Source organism: Natrix helvetica (genome assembly GCF_964273705.1).
Source record: "Natrix helvetica genome assembly, chromosome: Z".
Taxonomy (NCBI): Eukaryota; Metazoa; Chordata; class Lepidosauria; order Squamata; family Natricidae; genus Natrix; species Natrix helvetica.
In genome coordinates this window covers 44,719,043-44,739,032 of record NC_138554.1, presented here as the reverse complement: position 1 = coordinate 44,739,032, position 19,990 = coordinate 44,719,043, and the positions used below count along the sequence as shown (strand labels likewise).

Here is a 19,990-nt window from a genome sequence, read left to right as displayed (position 1 = left end):
CTAGTAGTAGGTTATGGTCTACCTTATCAAAAGCCTTACTGAAGTCCAAGTAAACTATATCAACGGCATTCCTCTGGTCCACTAATTTTGTCACATTATCAAAGAATGCAATAAGATTAGTCTGGCATGATCTGCTTTTGACAAATCCATGTTGACTTTTGGCTATTACTTTGTTTGCTTCTAGGTGTTTGCAAATTCGTTGCTTGATTATTTTTTCCAGAATCTTTCCTGGTATTGAGGTCAGGCTGATAGGTCTGTAGTTTCCTGGATCTATTTTTTCCCTTTTTTGAAGATGGGAACCACATCAGCTCTTTTCCAGTCCTCTTGGTAGTTCCCTGGTGTTCCAGGATCTCTGAAAGATATAATTCAGTGGTTTTGAGATCTCATCTGCTAGTTCCTTCAGAACCCTGGGGTGTAATCCATCTGGTCCTGGTGATTTGAACTCATCTAGGGTAGACAGGTGCTCACTTACCATTTTCTTCCCTATTTCAATTTGTGTTCCTAATCTGATTGTTGTGGTGCTGCTTTTGATAGGTTGGACTGTTTTATCCCTTTGTGCAAAGACAGATGCAAAACATGAGTTAAATAGTTCTGCTTTCTCCCTGTTGCTTGTCACCTTCTTGCCACTTTCTCCTAGCAATGGACCAATTGTTTCCTTAACTTTTTTCTTGTTTTTAACATGTTGGAAGAAGCTTTTTTTGTTAATTTTTACTTTTGTGGCAAGCCTTTCTTCATTGTGAGCCTTAGCTTTCCTCACTTCATCTTTACAGGCTCGGGCTATTTGCTGATATTCTGCCTTAGTTATGTCCCCCTCCTTCCACTTTTTATACTTACCTTTTTTGTCTTTCAGTTATCACCCAGCCCTCTCCCAGAAAAATGAAATATCCTAGGAAATATTGAAAAGGCAGAATATTATATTTTCCTGGATGTGAAAAAGGGAGAAACACATTTTAAACACAAAGTAAATTCCTGCAGCTTCCTGCCATCCTCATTTTATCAATGGGCCATTAAGAAGGCCAAGCTAGTCCACTTTACATTGTAGGAAGTTATCACCCAGCCCTCTCCCAGAAAAATGAAATATCCTAGGAAATATTGATAAGGCAGAATATTATATTTTCCTAGATGTGAAAAAGGGAGAAACACATTTTAAACACAGAGTAAATTCCTGCAACTTCCCCGCTTTGTCAATGGGCCATTAAGAAGGCCAAGCTAGTCCACTTTACATAATAAAGAGTTCTCCCCTTCAGCTCCAGGGGGGATGGCAATGAAGGCAGGATAATATTGCCTTTTACTCAACTGACCACATGGCATCTAAACTCAATCAAACCTGAATTCAAAACTCACCCTAGAGGGTTGCCCTTGCACGGGCCCATGGGAGTCTGGCAACCAATCAGAATACATTTCTTACACAGGAACAGGAAACAGATAGGTGGGGCCGAACAAATTATAAAAATCCCTGCAAGCCCTTCTTCAGCCCTTCTCTTCCCTTCTCTTCTCCACCAACATTGAACCATGTGATCACCTTTGCTGTTCAGGACTCAAGCCATGCGGTCCTGTCCACCATTAAAACCATCTTTCCAAGCAGCCTCCATGACTCCAGTGTCTTTTTCCCCACTTGGAGCCGAACCCAGAAGGACATTTCTTCCAACAACATAATAAAGAGTTCTCCCCTTCAGATCCAGGGGGATGGGAATGAAGGCATGATAATATAAGCCTTTACTCAACTGACCACATGGCATCTGAACTCAAATCAAACCTGGATTCAAAACTCAGCCTAGAGGGTTGCCCTTGCATGGGCCCATGTGAGTCTGACAGCCAATCAGAATACATTTCTTACACAGGAACAGGAAACAGATAGGTGGGGCCGAACAGATTATAAAAAGCCCTGCAAGCTCTTCTCTTTCTTTACCTTCTCTTCTTCTCCACCAACATTGAGCATGTGATCACCTTTTCTGTTCAGGACTCAGGCCATGTGGTCCTGTCCACCATTAAAACCATCTTTCCAAGCAGCCTCCATGTCTCCAGTGTCTTTTTCCCCACTTGGAGCCGAACCCAGAAGGACATTTCTTCCAACAATTTCCAACACATGTAAAAATGCAAGTAGAAAAACAGGAACAGGAATTTGGTGAGAAGATAACAGTGTTCCGTGTGCCTTCGGTGTTTAGTCATGCTGGCCACACGACCATGGAAACATCTTTGGACAGTACTGGCTCTTCAGCTTTGAAATGGAGATAAGCACTGCCCCCTACAGTTGTGAATGACTAGCACATATGTGCAAGGGGAACCTTTACCATTTAAAGGAAAATAAAGCTGAAGTAAGATCACAAACCTAATCACAGTTTCAGTTAGTGATCACTTCACTTAATGACAAAGTTTCTGGTCTAGCTGTAGTTGGTAAAGGAGTACTATCTAAACATTCCTGTTGTGCATCCAGCATAATTTTATTGTTTCATCAGCTGACCTCTTTATAACTTTCATGTTTTTTCTATTTTTGTTCTTTCTTAAAAAATCAGGCCAGAACCAAAGACTTGGAATAATTGCACAACAATATTTGGTTTAATCTGAATGCATCCCCTATTGCCTGTTGCACAAAGTTTCATGGGATTTTGTGACTCTGAATGTACAATTTTTTCCCCAGGCATGGGCTTTTTAGCAAATGTGGTCGGGAGAATGCCATAACCTAAATAAAGTTTAGGGGTGGTTTTTTTTTTAAAAGTCAAAGTCATTTTCTGAGGGGAGATAAGCAATGCCAGAGTAGAAAGGAGATGGAAAAACTAAGATTCATCTTCTTCTTCAACTCTAGATGAAAGCTTGGCACTTCCAGAAAACTAAAAGAAATTTGTAATATGATGCCCCAATAGAAACCAATAGATTATTTAATCAGTTATGATATAATCCCCATCTTCCTTTGCTCGGGCTCTGCTCAGAAGGTGTTTGAGAGCAGAATTCCAAACCTGCTTTAGAAATGAAAATTAGAATTGGAAGGGACCTTAGAGGTCTTTTAGTCCGGCCCCCTGCTCAAGCAGGAGAATCTATGCAACTCAGACAAGTGACTGTCCAATTTCTTCTTAAAAACCTTCAGTGATGACTGTTTTACTTTCAGAACACTGTCCAAAAGTACAGTAGGAGAAAACTTCTGAGTTTTTGTAGGACATACCCTCAAAGACAGTGACTCTTTGCTAATGCCCCCATACTAAACAGGGTTGGACCATGCTGGGCTGGGGAATTCTAGGACTTTGAAGTCCACACATCTTAAACTTGCCAAGATTGAAAAACACTGATGTGTAACATTGCGTGTGCTTCTCAATGCACACGTACACACATATATACAACAGCAGTAGGAAACCAGAGAAGACACACAGATGCAACATGTCACTTCACTAACCACAAGGAAATACTGATGCCTCCTATAGTCACTACAGAGTAGATTGAAAAGAATTGTAGAAGCCATGTTTTGCATTCTTTCCCTATCTTTTTTTTAATTGAATGATACTTCCTCTCTTAATTTGCATCTGTGAAGCAGATGCCTCTCTGCTTCCATCCAAATCAAATCATGCTCATCTGAGGGCCCATCCTGTTCAACACACCCATTTCCATATGGGAATCTCTTCCTCTTGGTACAATTTCAGATGGCTGTGGTGTGGTGTGTATGAATACTGTAGCATGTGTCTGATCACAAGAGTTTCCTGATCACAAAGAAGTCACTCGCATATGATTCTATGTTTGTGGGTGTACAGTATATATTTAGGATGAAATACATTAAGAAAATGATATTTAGTTGCTCTTGCACATTGGGAAAGTATTATCTGAGGTGGGGGAATGAGATGCTTATGGGATGTTACAACAATGGCATCCTTTGAAGTCTCCACTACCAACAGAACCTCAGGAACTCCCTCTAGGAAATGAAGTTGGGATGATCAGATCTGATCTCAAAAAGATCCCAAAACTTTGAAAACATATTTTTTACTGCTACCTCATGTCTATTGGGAATTTTGCAACTCAGATTTGCTAGCACTTGCAATATCTTTTTCAAAGAGACATTTCTTTGATATTATTCTATGGGTATCAAATTGAGCATCTTGGATGCTTCCAAATAGAATGTCCGTGGCTATTCCCAAAAACTTTATGCACTTGTTTCCTTTTTTCTTCCACAATGGACTATCTTGTCATTATTAGATAGTCCAATGTTTGAAGATACAGTATGTAGAGTTTAGTTCCCATAATTTCCCAGCTGGCTGTGGTATTCTGGGAGTTGAAGTCTATACATCTTCTAGCTGCCAAGGTTGAAAAATTCTGGGGTAGTCCATTTTGCTCTCTATGGATAAATAGACTGCTTCTGACTATTTTGCTGCACTCATCTTACAATCGAAGAATATTTTTTTAAAAAAATCCATTCATAGCTGGGTTGGATGCAGATATTTACACATTGTAGTTGCCAACATATACACAATATATTTATTTTAATGAACAGTCATCTGTGGGACCCTCTCCTTAAGAATATCTGCCTGTCTCATTACAACCTTTACATAAACACACTCCATATACCTTCCCTTTAATATTGCTAACTTGTGGGTGCTTGGAGCATTCCCTTTTTAATTGCAGCCCCTGCCCCATGGAACACCCTCCCCCTGATGTCCAAAACCTCCCCACATTTTAATCTTCAGGAAAGCACTTAAGTATTCTTTCTTCATGCCTTAACTTAATGCAAGGTTATGCGTGGAGACTGTGGGTCACATGATAAAAGAGTGGTTGTGATGCCCAGTTTTTCTATCTTATTTTTCCTTCTTTTTTATTCTATATATATTACAGCTTCACCTCCAAATTTATTCTGGTTATAATTATGTGTAAAGTGTAATTGTGCATGTGGATATGCCACATTCAGATTTCTGAAACAGGCTAGATACGGAAAGAATTATTTGGCAGAGCCCAAAATTTACTATAGTTGATGTATTTATAGATTGTTGGAAGAATAAAAAATGACCTCGAGAAAGGAGGGTGTTTAAGATAAATTTTCCCTTTAGCTACAAATTTTCATAGTTTTAGTCACAAATTGACTAAACAGACCTCACTTCATACTTAAGAGGTCTGTGGAGGGAGGGTGCACAAGCGCACTAATACACCTGTTGTTCCTGTCATTGTATTTTTATATTATTCCTGTTTTTGTTTCTGTTTGATAATTATAATAAAATAAATAAATAAATTCCAGAATTTGAAATGTTTATATAGAAGACTGCCTGTTAGGAGGTACATATAAATTCCTATTAAAAAATGATACACAGATAGAACAAGTAAAAGACTATATGATAAAATGGATGCAGAATTTTAAAGAAACAATTACAACAATGGGAGGACTTACAGTAAAATTCATTCCAAGCTATAATGTAAAAGAAAATTGGAAGAAGATAATTGTATTAGTATTTCAGACTCAATTGTCTTTTTTTTCTATATTTGCGATAAGAAAAGAAAAAAGACAATTCAACAGTCATCACTCATGTTTATAATTAAAAGAAAACCCAGGATGGTTTTATTATTTTTCTGATTTTGATATTAATATTTATTACAATAAGAACAGTCAAGCAGCATGGAAAAAATATATCTTAGCTACATTAACTTGATTGCCAAAAATATACACATCTTTTCCTTTATTTAATTAAAAATTACAGCAACGGAGGAGAAGGGAAGTGTTAGACACAGGCAAAGTACTAAAATTGAAACATCAGCATCAAAAGATGGGTAAAGAAACATACCCCAGTGCAACCAAATGTGGAACTTAGTCACCTTTTAAAAATTATTTCTGTTCTCTTCCTGCCAAAAAAAGATTCTGGTATAGTCTTCTCCAGTGCTCTTTCAAAGCACATTCCTAGTCACTTTAAACGTAACTTTTTACCATGAATCTTAAATCCCATGATAGCTTTCTGTCACTAAAAATTTAAGTCATTTTCAACTTTCAGGCTGGGTTGAAGTCATATATTTTTGACTGACTTGAATTCACATAATACACTAAAATCATAACACATGACTGATAAACCACATGGCTGGGGTTCACACAATGCACTAAGCAGCAAACAAGTAAGTCATAGTTTGGCTTGGCATGGTAAGTGAACCCCAGCCCCATTCCTGTGATATTAATCCAGGCAACCAAGTTTGAAAGACAGGTGGTTCCTCTGGAGAATGTGCAGAGAGAGCAATCAAATGGACCATCATATGCAGAGGACCTCTGTGAGGAAGGGCTAAAGCAGTTTGAAGCTTAAAAAAATAAATAAATAGAAGAGACCTCAAGGGTCAAGTGGTCAAACCCCATGCCCTTGCATTATAACAACTATTCTTTGAGAAATAATCATCTAGTAGGGTTGCATACTGAGAATAATTTAGAAGTGCTTTTGATCTTGGAGAAACACAGCACCTCTCTGCTGCTCCTTAAAACAGATTAGACTGGACCTCTATCACTGGGGATGGGAAATGAGGCCTAACCTCTAAATTTATTTTTTAACCTATGGTTACAATTCTAAGTAAATTGAAATTAAGTCCCATTAAGTTCAGTAGAATTTATTACAGATGAAATTTACATAGGATTGCCATCCATATTATTTTCCAATTACTAACTGCTCATTTAGGAAAAATATGTGTATTACATATGTTATTTTTGTAACAAGACAAAGATAAGAAACAATAGAAATAGAAAAAGAGTGAATTATACCACTTCAATTGGACAATTTAAGTTCTGTTTTCTGTTTTAGAGAAGATCTTTAGTTTAATATGCACCATCTTTAACTGGTTGGGATAAATAGAAGTTTGTAAATCAAGTGGTTGAATAAGATAATTTTTCTCATGGTATTAGAATTCAATAGACTAGCTGCATTCACTCATATGCTAAACTAAGTTTATTCTTCCTGTTCACAGAAATAGGAAACCAAACCAAGCATGGGTATCTTAATATTACATATGAACTCAGAATATGATATAATGCAAAGAAATCAAAAGCAGAGACTGGTTTAAATATGAATTTCCAATTCATGCTAACCTAACCATGCCTGGTCTGCTTTCCAGATGGGAATCGCAAACTGGTTGCATGCAATTCATTCAGATCACTGTTTGCTTTGTATGTTTATTTTGCACACTTTTTAAATAACTCCAATAACAAGACTCTGAGAAGCGCACATAAATTAGAATTTCCAAGCTTGCATGGTCACTGATTATTAGTCACAAGATTAAAAATCAACAAAAAAAGTGCTTCTTACCTCAACATATTAATCAACCTATAAACCCACCCACAAAAAGTTAGCATTTTCTGTAACTTTGTTGCCATCTAGTGGTCATCTATTTGCAGAGTGGAAATATAGCCCTATATATTAGGAACTTGAGTTTGCTGCCAGAAATTCTATTGAATACCAGGGGATAAAAGGCTTCAAACACAAGGGGAGAGGAAGCGGGAGGGAGGGAGGGAGAGAGATTGAGATTGAGAGAGATTGAGAGAGAGAGAGAGAGAGAGATTGAGAGAGAGAGAGATTGAGAGAGAGAGAGAGGGAGGGAGGGAGGGAGAGAGAGAGAGAGGGAGGGAGGGAGGGAGGGAGGGAGAGAGAGAGATTGAGAGAGAGAGAGAGAGAGATAGAGAGAGAGGGAGGGAGGGAGGGAGGGAGGGAGGGAGAGAGAGAGAGATTGAGAGAGAGAGATTGAGAGAGAGAGAGGGAGGGAGGGAGGGAGAGAGAGAGAGAGAGAGAGAGAGAGAGAGAGAGAGAGAGAGAGAGAGAGAGAGAGAGAGAGAGAGAGAGAGAGAGAGAGAGAGAGAGAGAGAGAGAGAGAGAGAGAGAGAGAGAGAGAGAGAGAGAGAGAGAGAGAGAGAGAGAGAGAGAGAGAGAGAGAGAGAGAGAGAGAGAGAGAGAGAGAGAGAGAGAGAGAGAGAGAGAGAAATTGCTCAGAGTCTTCAATAAAGTTTGGATTCCATTTTTCCAGCAACATTCCAGAAAGAAGCAGAAACGATTGCTGGTAAAATAGGAACAATGGATCAGGATGGTTTTGATATTTTAAATAGGTAGAATGCTTTTGAGATACCAAAGTACTATGAATGTGCTTTCTTTTCTTCTTTTCTTTACTTGCTAAATTTATAGAGTGCCAATGTGGAATTCTTTCCTCCTATTTTTTTCCTCAATATTTCTCAGGGATAGATTAAATTGAGAGATAATGACTAGCCCCAAATAACTCAGTGGACTTTCTTCACAAATTTAGCCAATTATGTGTAACATGTTGGCTCTTTAACCTTCATATCTTCCTAGGCTAATTTCTTTAAGAGAAGTGATTAGCAAAGCTAGATTCTATGATCAAACGCCAATTTCAAGTTAACATTTGAAGTGACAAGTATGATACAAAAAAACCTAGGAACCTGAAAGGAAGGAAACTATAAGGTACCTCCAATTCATATATTTAAGAAGACAATGGGCTGTAAAAATAAGTATGTTTTGTTCTTTTAATGAACAAACTTTATCCAATAAAAATAGACTCCTTTGAGCACAATTCCTGCTAAGTTGACAACAATACAGAAATGATTTGCCATTATTACCTTCTGACCATATTTCTACTGTTTCCCTGAAAACAAGATGGAGTCTTATTTCCTTTTGATCCCTGAAATAAGCACTTGGCGTTATTTTTAGGGATGTCTTATTATTTTTGAGGTGCAGGAGGCGGCGAGGGTGGTCACCTCATGGCTGCTGCTGTGTTGCAGTATTTTTGGGAAGGGCTTATTTTAGCACATGTGTTCAAAAGCCCAATTGGGCTTATTATCTGAGGAGGTCTTATTTTGGGGGAAAAGGTATGCCTTATTCTAAATTTGCTGAACACACTGATTTCTGTAATTGAAAACTAAGTGACTGATGTTATATTCGATTCTGTTATAGGCAAGCACCATTCCACATCCAACAACCCTGTTTTAAAGACTTTCAGGTTTATCTGAACTAGTGCTTGCTTGGGACTTCTTCAGAATTGCACTTGATTTTTATGTGTTACATACAGTATTCCTGGAGAGACAAGGAAGTGGTATTTCACAATGTTCCACAAGCCAGCCTAGCCTCCAAGATGGCTTTTTCCTTGATGCACAGTGTAACTTTTTTCTCAAATGTAAATAGAATGTCTATACAGCCAAAATGCCTACTGCAGCTCCACAAGGTTTCTATTGCTGAAGGAAATTGCTGTGCCGAGTTCTCTATTTGATATCCGTGGGAAGAGAAATGGAGCTTTGTAAAAGCACTTATTCCTTAGATTATCCAACAAAGGTCTTTTCAGCCTTTCAAATTACCACTAAGCACCAGCTGTTTATTTTCTCTTCCATATAATATGCTAGGAACCTGTCTGGCCATGAAGTAGCAGGGCTGTCAGATTCAGACTTCAAAAATCGAGATACCACTATATGATAGTAAATATGTACACTTTTCTCCCATCCAGTAGTGATCTGGAGTTTTGCATCTTAGATTTGGAACCCCCCAAAAATGGAATATTCTTAGAATGCTTTCAGAAAGCATCTAATTGATATTTTGGGTGCAGACATGTCTTAAATATACCCTAACTGTGTTTCTGAATGTGTAGCCTTGAGTGCAAGAAGCAATAGTATTATTGAGTCATGTATATAATTCTGTCCTGTGGATTCTGCCACTTACAATTCACTGGGTACTCAATAGGGATACTGCATGGATGGCAACTCTTCAAGGTAAATCCAAACCCCTATAGGACTGGGCTAGTTTTATTGTGACAGCTATAATTACAGAAACCTGCAAATCTGTATCTGCTTCTCCCCTTCTTTACTTTACCTTTATGCTAGGGAAGGACTGAGACATTAACTCAAACTGACTTGTTGGAAAGGGTTCAAAATATGCCAGTCTGATTATTGCCTTGGCTGTGATTCTTCCTCCTGCCCTTCTCTTTGCTCTCTACTTTGGCCTATAGAGATCAGGTGGGGCAAACTAAATTATTGTATCTCTAGCCAGATGAATTGTCTATCAGGAACATTTGATACATAGGATCATGAATTGAATTCAGCCTTAGTATCAAATGCTGCCCAAAGGCTGAATTATCTATTCCTTATTGATTTTCAGTTCAGTTCATTCAGCCATCATAGATTAATGGTTCAGGTGTTGGACAGGACTATGAAGACTCCGGTTCAAGTTCTCTTTCCACCATAAACTTCAGTGGATAATTTTAGACCAATAGCAATAGCAGACCATTCCAATCTATCTCATACTTTTGTTATGTGAAGAAAGGGGTGCTTTTTATGTATTTCACCTTATGTTTCCATGGGAAACATGGTATATAAATGTAAAGATGAACTATATTTCTGATGTTAGAACTTTTTTCAAGTTTTGTATGGTAGCTCAACTGTGGCTTGATACCTCCCACTTTCCGAGCACTTAAAGTCACAAAACATGGCCAATGCAGTATTGTGATCTTGTGCAATGAGGGCTTTGTAGAACTGTGTCATTCCTCAACATAAGGTTCTTCAGGTGATCCTGAACCACAGATTCCAGCATTGTCCATAATGGATTATACTGAATAGGGTTCCTGAGAATTAAAGTTCACCAATATTTGGAGGAATACAGATTATCCACCTTGTGGTTCAAAGCACAATACAAACAGAAAAAGGCTTAAAGGAGAAAAAATATCCCTGCAAAAACTTTATGTGCTAGCAAGAAATCAGTAATATCAGATTTTAGAATGCAAGCCTTGAATGAGCAAATGTGCAGTATCACACGGACAGTTCCTTCCCAGCTTTTAATTCTCTTCTCCAAATGCCTTTTCCCAATCCACTAATTATTACAATGAAAATATGGGGTTGAACGTTCCTTTTCTTTTGCAATGTCTAGTTTTTCCCTCATTGCAGAGAAAAGTACACCCCCCCAATGTTTTAGATAGAATGGTAATTCTTTTCAGCTAATGCTCTTTTGTATATTTAAATAACTCTTTTCCAAAACATCTTAATAATCAATTTGCTCTACTACTCCTTCTGGTGCAGCTGTATATCAAGCATTTATTAATGGCAATATTTTAAAAAAAATCATGTTTGCAATTCTAGCAGAGAAGTTGTAGTTGTAAAAATCTTTTCCCCCAGCGCCAAGATAAGAAGACAAAAGTCATAGGATTATCAATTTTGCTGGTGCTATAGAACAACAATTTTCTGCAATGCAGTTGCAGGTTGCAATAAGAATTCTGGAGATACTGCCCATTAGTCGCCTGAAAAGGGGAACAAAAGTTGGATTTAGCCTCCACTTCAAAGTACTTCCATCACAACTCATAGCCATTGTGTATTACGGCAGCCGAATAAGGATAAAAAAAATACTATAAACATGCTAATGAAGGACAAAATAAAACCGGAATGCACTGGTCTGGATAGATTTTAAAGATGAGTTGGCTATCTAAAGAGTAAGTGTATTGAGATGGCTTAGTTTTCTGATGAAAAAAAACTATGTTTACACTCAGCTGAAATGCAAGTCAAGTGTTCAATCTGGTCCTTAACCTGTGCCAAAGCTGCCATGATTGGAAAAAAAACTTCCCAGTTGTCATTTGGAAAATTTATTGTTTTTGACAGTTTTTAGGAGCTACTAAAACAACTTCATAAAAATAAGCAAACAAACCTTTAAATTGTGGGGTAAGTATGCACACACAAGCTTAAAGCTTGGAGCTAAACGTATCTGTCTGAATAAAATAAAACAAATCAAAGAAAAAAAAATCATGAAAAGTTGCTTCGGTGTCTTATTTTTTAAGAGTCCAACTCATCTATCTGGTAGATACTGTTGCTTTGTTCAAACAATAGGGGAAAATTTCCCAAACATTGTTTTATACAACAGTGGTTATTATGGGATTGTAAGTACTAGTACTTGCTCACCACCAATGGTTGAAAATAGTGCAAATTGTAGCAGATGGCAAGAATAAACCTAAAATGACTGTATGTTTATGGAAGTAGGAAAACTTTGAAAGGCCCTAGGTGATTCTATTATCCAGAATCTTTCTTTTTAAGAGATCTGGATTTATCCAACAAAGACAAAATTGAGCTGGTTTCCTCAGAATATCTGATCTTGATCTCATTTCATTCCCCCACCCCCCATCCCTGGAAGGAGAAGGAAATTCATAGTTGCTAAACCATCTGGTTACAAAAAGGAGATGGAAATAGATCTTCCAGTGATGGGAAGACCTGTATTCTCCTTAGATGGGATATGCGTGAGATCTGTTTCACAGGAAAGATGTTCTTACCAGCTGATTTTGGAGATGGTTGGAATAGCTCCTGCCATTAGACAAAACCTTTGTTCTGCCTCTTTGGTGTTGGGCTTTTGAGTGGTTGATGTGACAGAGAACAAGAAACTCTTTGTGAGTGGCTGGAAATAGCTCAGCATCAATTCTGGATTATTGGTAAGCATACACTATCTGCAAAGACTTCTGAAGGACAGAAAGATGAGTCCCTTGGTCAAAGATGGAGAAAATGAGGTCATTTCCTTCAGGTAGTTTTTTTTAAAGACATGTGGCTGGCAGAGATTTGGGGAAACCAAGGTAACTGTTCTCAGTTGTGCAGGATTAGCTTTTCATTCCCAAATAAACTGTACCTCAGCAGGAGTCAGTTAAGATGTAGACATCTGAAATGCCTATGGGAGTGAAATCCTTTGTGTAGGATTCATGTACATGGACTTCCAAATACCACTTTTCCAACCCTTCCAACTTACTTATTGGAAACCTCAAAAACATCTGATCCTGTTGTGCTGTAGCTGGATCTTCTTACAGGGGAATATTGATGGATTTCTTAATCCTGATTTGGAAATAACATGCTCTGCAAAAATAACATTAATCACCAGGTGATTTTGGTTGTGTCCAGCTCATATGTCCCATCTTTGAGGGGATATTCTTGGATGGCAAACATTGCTTCATTCTTTCCATCTGAAGTGCAACGTTTTATGACTTAAGTGCAGAAGAATAGACCAAGCCAACAAGGGAAAGGAGGTGTTCACACCACCAGTCTCTTTTAGAAGGGCACTAAATGACAGGCTCAGAACCGAGGAACGTAGACTTCTGGCATGCCTCCGCTTGGCATCACTGTGATTGTGGCAAGGAAGACTTTCTCGGAAGCCTTTCATATGGTTGCTCTACGTTTTGGGATCCAAGGTTCAAGGAGACTGTTTTCTTATGGCAGAGAAAGCAGCCCAGTATCACCAAAAGTTAGCCTTTGTCTTGCACTGAGGCACCTCCCTTTTCATTTATGCTCTAGAGGGGAAAAATGGCAAAAACAGCACTGTCTAAATTGGTGATATGCCAAACAATATATTAAAAAAAAAAAACGGGAGGAAGAAAAACAGATATGAAACAATCCTCTGAGATTCTAACCCCAGGTACCTTCTAAGGATACTTTTCCTTTTTTTCATTTCCAGAATCCTCCACTTAGCCTTGTACAGTGTCTTTCCCATTGCATCTGTCTGCTCATTAACCCATCCTTTCATAGAATGCATTCCACTGTATTTTCAAAACCTTTCTTTTGTTTCCCAACATTTACTTCATTATCTAGAATTCTGCCCAAATCATATATCCAAATCTGTTCCATAGCCATCTTAGATTCCCTATCAGGCTTTCCTGGAAACCACCTCCACCCAGTAGTAGAGCTAGATGGGGTCCTCATTCCAAAAAAATGTCTTTTTCAGAGTTAAAGTATTTGTGAACATGCTATGTCACCAAAGTAGCTCAGCTGTTGCAGGCAATACCTTGCTTCTGGCCTTCTTATAAGATGCTCACCATTCCTTTCTGGCTGCTGCTGTCGCCCTGCAGGTTGAGGAATGGGTTTGTTTGGGCTGTGAGGACAGGTGGAATAACAGCTCCTGCTGCTGACATCAGGCTGTTCCCAGGGGTGCTGAGCGGTGGGGAAGCCATCAGTGAGCTGGCAGGATTAAGCTGTTGAGGGGATATGGAGGCCAGGAGAGCACTGTTGGCAGCTGATGGTGCATTATTGCTGGAGTGGGGAAGGGATGTGGTGGTCACTGGGCCAAGGCCAGTCATGGAGGAACCGGTCATCTGGAGCCGCTGCAATTCTCTTTTGTGCTGAATTTGTTGAATCATCTGGAATATCAATGTCTGCTGCTCCTAAGAACCAAATGAACATGATCAGCTGCAGAAAGATTGTAGCAGCTCTCCCTCACATCCTAGACCAGAAAAGTTAGAAGAGAAAAAAAAAAACCCATGCCAAATACTTCTGTTTTTATATGTATCTTATGGGGTTTCTTAAGAACTGGAAAAAAAATTAGAAAAGAGAAAGAAAAATTGACCCAATGCCTTTGAAGACTGCTTGTATGAAAACAACTGCTTTTGTTTGTTTTGCCTGCTTGTGTGCTGTATGTTTTTCCTCCTTTTGATCATACCGAATACTGAAGGTGCTTTTGAAACAAAGCAAAAGAAATGAGTCTGAAACGAGACATTATTTGTAAGCACTAAATAGTTTGTCAATAAAATATATATTCAAGCCTTAAAAAAAGTTTTGATTAAATTTTGGTTTTTCATAGGCTGATGGATTTGGGCTACAAACCTCTGAATGAGCAAAATGCCTATGGAAATTTTCACTCATCCAGGCCTTGGTTGTCCCTGTCAGAACAAATGTCTCTTTGTTCTAATTGACCAATGAACTCTGTGGGGTGTGTCTTAGGCTGTTGTCTTGAAGACAAGATGGCGTCCTCAGACACAGAGAAGCAAGATCAAAACGTTCTTCAGGAACAACAAATTCCTTCAGGTGCCGAGCCAAATATGGGAGAAGGAGCTACAGGACGCGACATCCACGAAACGAGGTCAGTGGTTTTTAACATCGTGACAGTCCCAAAGATGCTTTCTTCAAGAGGCAACTTGGACTTTCTGGTTTTCCTTTAAAGATGTTTCGCTTTTGGAGCTGAAGAAGCTCCTTGGATGAGAAGTGAAATGTCTTCAAAGAAAAAAGGAAGTCCAGTTGCCTCTTGAAAAAGGCCCTTTTCGGACTCTGAATTAGCACTTCAGCAACCTTTAGCTCACTGCTGCCCTTTACTGCCTATCTGGGTTTCAGGTGCTCAAATATACTCCTGTAGACATTTATCAGAAAACCATGGTTTCTTGTTACACATTATCACATCTGCTCCCTATCTTCATCTGGCAGCTACAAGGAGATGAGAAGCGTCTGGTCAGGCTTTCAAAGAAAATTCTTATTATCCTGAACATGGAAACTGGGTTTTGTCTAAAGTCCAGGGACCAAGGGAAGTAAGAACAGCAGCCTGATTCTAGTTTGTTCTGCGATGTTGATAAAACATTGTCTTCTTTTGAACACCCAATACCCCGAGTTGGTGCCCTGCTGTTTTAGCTAATAGTCCTTCCTCAGCAGTTGTCTGATGAAATGTTACTTACCGGGTTGAGTGGCTGCGACGTTAAGAGCTGCTGCAGTTGCAGCTCAGGCTGGCTGAGCAGCTGCCGCTGTTGTTCTGACAATTGAGTCACATTAGGTATACTGGAAGAAAGAAGACAAGAAGAATCGTTTGTGCAATGCACCACTTCTGCAAAAGACCACTTGAGTCCCACTATTTCAGAATCAAGATCGTTGAAGGCTTGGAGAGCTCAGTTATTTCTCTTGCGGCATCAAACACTACCAGGTCTGGTTTACTTAAGCATTATCTCCTACTAATATTATTGGCTTTTTAAAAAATTGTTCTTTGCCATAGTGGAAACCAGAATAACAGGATTTCGGCTACATTTTACAAATACTTTAAAATACTTTCGCTTATATATCATGTATACCCCCTCCCTAAATATCCAACACTGATAAAGGTGAAGCAGCCTGGCTAACGCTGCTCTCTTTGTTCTGTTTGATCAGCTGCTTTTGACCTCACTGACCATGCTACCTGCCTAAAATATGGTTTTACAATAGTTCCACTACCTTCTGGGTTGGGTAATACTGGTCAATGTATGGGCAGGGGAATCAACATTCGAGCCTATATCCCTGTCATAGTGAACGTATGGCACATGGAACCTCTCTACAGGCAAACGAGCCATCGGCCCAACTTAGCTCCACCTCGCATGCGCGTGCACCTTCTGCAGGCCAGCTGATTTTTGGGTCTCTGCCGCACATGCACAGGGCGCATGTGATAGACTTGCGCACATGCACAGGGAATGCGGGGGCATGCATGTATGTAGGGAGCAGGAGTAGTGGCACCCGTGTCCCATTTTTGGTCCTAGGAGGCTTCAGAGAGGCCTGCTAGGCCCAAAATGGGGGGTGGGGGAGCACGGGGGAGCACACATGTACAGGGAGACATGGGGGGGGGGTGTCGCACATGTATTGCATTACGGGTGCAGGCACGTGTGTGTGTGTGCTGTTGTGCGCACACATGCGTTTTTGGCACGCAACGACAAAAAGGTTAGCCGCACTGCTATATCCTCTTTTATACAGTATGCTATAAGGCTTGACCCTTATCCCTTCATGAAGCTGGGAGAGGTCACCTATGGAATAGGATGAGGTATTATCCATATGCTACTGCTACCAGTTCTATTTCTCATTCAGAGCCAAATACAAGCTGCTGTGGAACTGTTTATTCAATGTCTGGACGGGCTATAAGAGTCTGGATGGGACAAAGCAAGTTGTGGATAAATCGCAACGAGACTGAATGGTTGTTTGTCCAGAAACTATGTGGTGATTGAATGATCTCTCTCTACACTGTTCCTAAAAAAGCAGGCCTGCAATTTGGAAATGCTACTCATTCTTGGCTGTACCCAGATGAGCAGATGGAATTGATGGTGATCCAGGGGTGCTCTTGCCCAATTGGCAGATTCCCCTAGTTGCAATGATTTTGGGAACAAACAGCTCTGGTGTCATGCTCCTGCTCTTATTTTCTCCATATTGGTTTAATGGTTCTCCTGTGAAGCTATCTGAAATTGAAGTTGAAAAAAATGTAGCAGGAGTCGTGCTGATGGGTCCAAGCTGATTGCAGCGTCACGCCTATTTTATGGGTGCTGCAAAGGTATTGATGTCTTTGACTTATAAAGTCCAAAGGGTAAAGCTTCAAGATAACTAGGTAACCATACTTTCTAATTTGAACCTGGCCAGCCTGACTGTTCAGTTTGGGATGTAAAGGGGATGGAGGTCTGGAAGCAATGCCTCTCTCTGCTCTTTTGACCCTTTAAATTATATTCCTTATGATATCTTACTGGCTCATCTCTTTAAGTTGCTGTTTGGAAGGACTTAAAACACAACTTTTCCGACAGGTGTTTGAAGATGAAGCTCACACTTCTCTTATTCTGCCAGCATTATTTTAGATTTACTGCCTTTCTGGCTGTCATTACAATATGTGTGGTTCTTATGGCTCCTGTGTTTTGATTATAAATCACCTAAAAATATGTCATTATGGCAGTGAAAAAATGTCAGGAGTAAATAAAAATAAAGTGGAACAGGTCCTCAAACCTAGGGCAAAAACAAATCCTTAATAATCTGCCTCCTAGAAGCTTGGCTTCTTTCTTGTAGTCTTCCCTCTTTCTTACTTGCTTTGGCTCATGGAGAGCTGCAGACCACTGTTTTGTGCCAGTACTGGATTCTGGGTCTGGGTGGCCAAAGTGCCATTTAAACTTCCTAGGATGCCATTGAGGGGGATCTGTTGCCCTCCTGCCAGACTGCCAAGGAGACCATCCACAAGGCTGTGAGTAGCTGTGGCACTTCCCCCATGAACAGTCCCCATGGCTCTGCTCAGGCCATTCACTGGTGGTGGTGGTGGCTGCTGTTGGATCCCAGTAGTTAGAGGAAGGGAGGCAGGGCTTTGCTGCAGCAAGGGCAGAGGTGGTGGTGTGCTGTGGAAAGACAGAGAAGAGCTGCTCCTGCTTGGGCATCCTGAATGAAGATCCTGGAAGGAGAAAGAAAAGATAGGAAGGAAGGGAGGGAGGGAGGAGGAAGAAGAGAGGGATCAATGTGAATCATCTATAGCAATTCTACGTATTTAAAAAGAAAAACAGATATTCCAAACTCTCTACCAACAAAACAGGTTGCACACTCTTCTCAGTCTTACAGTCTCATTCAGTGGCATTCAGAATGTGCGAACCATGATAGTCTGCTAAGTGAAAATGAAAACCAGAAAAGGAGACGCTTCTTACCTCAGAGGAAGTGGAGAGTGCATTCTCGATACCAAAACTATTCTTGCATGGGGAGTTCTTGCTGATACTAAATGAGTCACTGTTATAGGCTAGAGGGGAAGAGAAAGAATCAAAAGGACATTCCACTGTGCCACTGTGCATCTTTTCGGCGAGAAGTCAGCACTGCACTAATTCAAAAGGTTTTTCCCTTGGCCACACTATATTATTCCTCCCGGGTGGGAATTCTGCCTGGAACCAAGTTTTACTTTTCATTTTTAAAGTGTATTTGCTAATGATCTATTGTAGTCTCTTAAACTGCAAATTAGTTCAGAGCAGAGGATACAATTCACAAAATATTGCAGTCATAACAACAAGAACTCTAGAACCAAACCCATTAGAAAGAGTACATAGCAAAAGTACATTAAAAAAAAAAGAAACTGGCACCAACCATCCCTAGTGCTAATGACGCAGAAGGCTTTGTCTGATGTTGTTCAGATATTGGCAGTGATGCCTCTTTCAAGAACCAAAAGCCACTACAGTTAGGTTTGCTTACTGTTGGGAGCTAGGATGTATTGGGTCTGGCTTGGGGGGCCATGGCTGGTGGTCACCATTTGGAAGGGAACAGAAAGTTGAACATTTAGAAGCTGCAGGCGCTCCTTTTTAGCTGCCAAAGTCATGATCTGTTCCTGAAGGTGCTGATTTTCTTTCTGTAGTGAATGAAGTGCCTTGAGCATCTCTACAACTATGGGAAGTAGAAGCGGGAGAAGGAAAGGAGAGAAAGGTAGGAATGGAAAAAGGAAGGTCAACAATGTTAACACGCTATTAAAATACAGTACATATGAAATGGATTTACAAGAACATTTATAGTTATTAAATAGTCATGAACTGAGCATCTGCAGTAATGGCCACGAACTTCAAAATGACCGTCATAACCTGCCAATCAAAGTTCCAATCCTTTTTAATAGAACAGAATAGAACTCTTTATTGGCCAAGTATGATTGGACACACAATGAATTTGTCTTTGCAATGCCTGTAAAAAGGAGCATGGCTTCAATCACCCTAATGTGCTAAGGCATGTTTTTCTGGCTTCTTTTTAATAAGCAAAATTTATATATAACATTGTTAATTATATCTCCTCTGTCATTATCTCGGTTTTTCCATTGCTAAAATTTAGAAGAAAAATCCAATAAAGTATAACATGTTCCAGTAATATTAAATCCAAGCAAATGTAACAAATGTAATGTTAAGTCTAAACAAAATTATATTATAATGAGATACTTACATATTTTACAATCTAATTAACCTGACTACATGTACTTGCCTGTACAGTGTTTATATTTAAGAGTAAAATAAAATGAAAAGTCTGAAAAACTATAATCATACTAATTGAACATGGTACGAAGAGCTGTACTTTTAGTGTATCTCAGTTGCTACAGGTTATTCTAGCTTTCAACACCCTACAATGATTAAGCAGTTAGGGAATAGATTAATCCAATTAGAAATTTGTAAGCTAGTAAAGGCAGTATAAACTCCTTCTTATATTTCATCTATGAGTTTGGTCAACATATTATGGATTCAATGGAGCTGTACATGGTAGCAATCGCTACCCTTTTAATGGAAATAAAGATAAGAAAATTAGAGAGACAGGACTAATACAGAAATGGAGCACATGGGTAAAGCCTAGGGCTACATGTCTAGAGCTCTTCCATATATTGATTGAATACATGGTCAGACGGTGTATCTAGAAAAAAGTATAATGATGATGATCAACTGTTGGATTTTTTTTATTCTGAAATCAAAAAGTGTCCATTGGGGGAAAAAATATAGCATAGGATTTTCCCCTGTCTTTAGAATTACTATTTCAAAAAAGAATTCGGAGAAAAGCATCTACAGTTTGTCCCAAGGATGTGGGAAG

At 39.4% G+C, this 19,990-nt stretch overlaps 1 protein-coding gene across 7 annotated transcripts in view; it reads right to left on the bottom strand.

The window, feature by feature from the left end:
* Nucleotides 1–7,843: 7,843 nt before the first annotated feature.
* The window catches only part of MLLT6 (MLLT6, PHD finger containing), a 127,242-nt gene continuing 115,095 nt past the window's right edge, over nt 7,844–19,990 (bottom strand). For 5 of the 7 annotated variants that reach the window (XM_081932868.1, XM_081932870.1, XM_081932869.1 and 2 more), the window contains 6 exons: nt 18,629–18,817; nt 18,097–18,185; nt 17,494–17,849; nt 15,373–15,472; nt 13,750–14,094; nt 7,844–13,227 (listed from right to left, as the gene is read on the bottom strand). In XM_081932868.1, the coding sequence (XP_081788994.1) occupies nt 13,183–13,227; nt 13,750–14,094; nt 15,373–15,472; nt 17,494–17,849; nt 18,097–18,185; nt 18,629–18,817 (1,124 nt within the window). In that variant the 3' untranslated portion in view covers nt 7,844–13,182. Of the gene's footprint in view, nt 13,228–13,718; nt 14,095–15,372; nt 15,473–17,493; nt 17,850–18,096; nt 18,186–18,628; nt 18,818–19,990 lie in introns of all 7 variants that reach the window. The other 2 variants (XR_014173577.1, XM_081932872.1) reach the window with 2 other exon arrangements.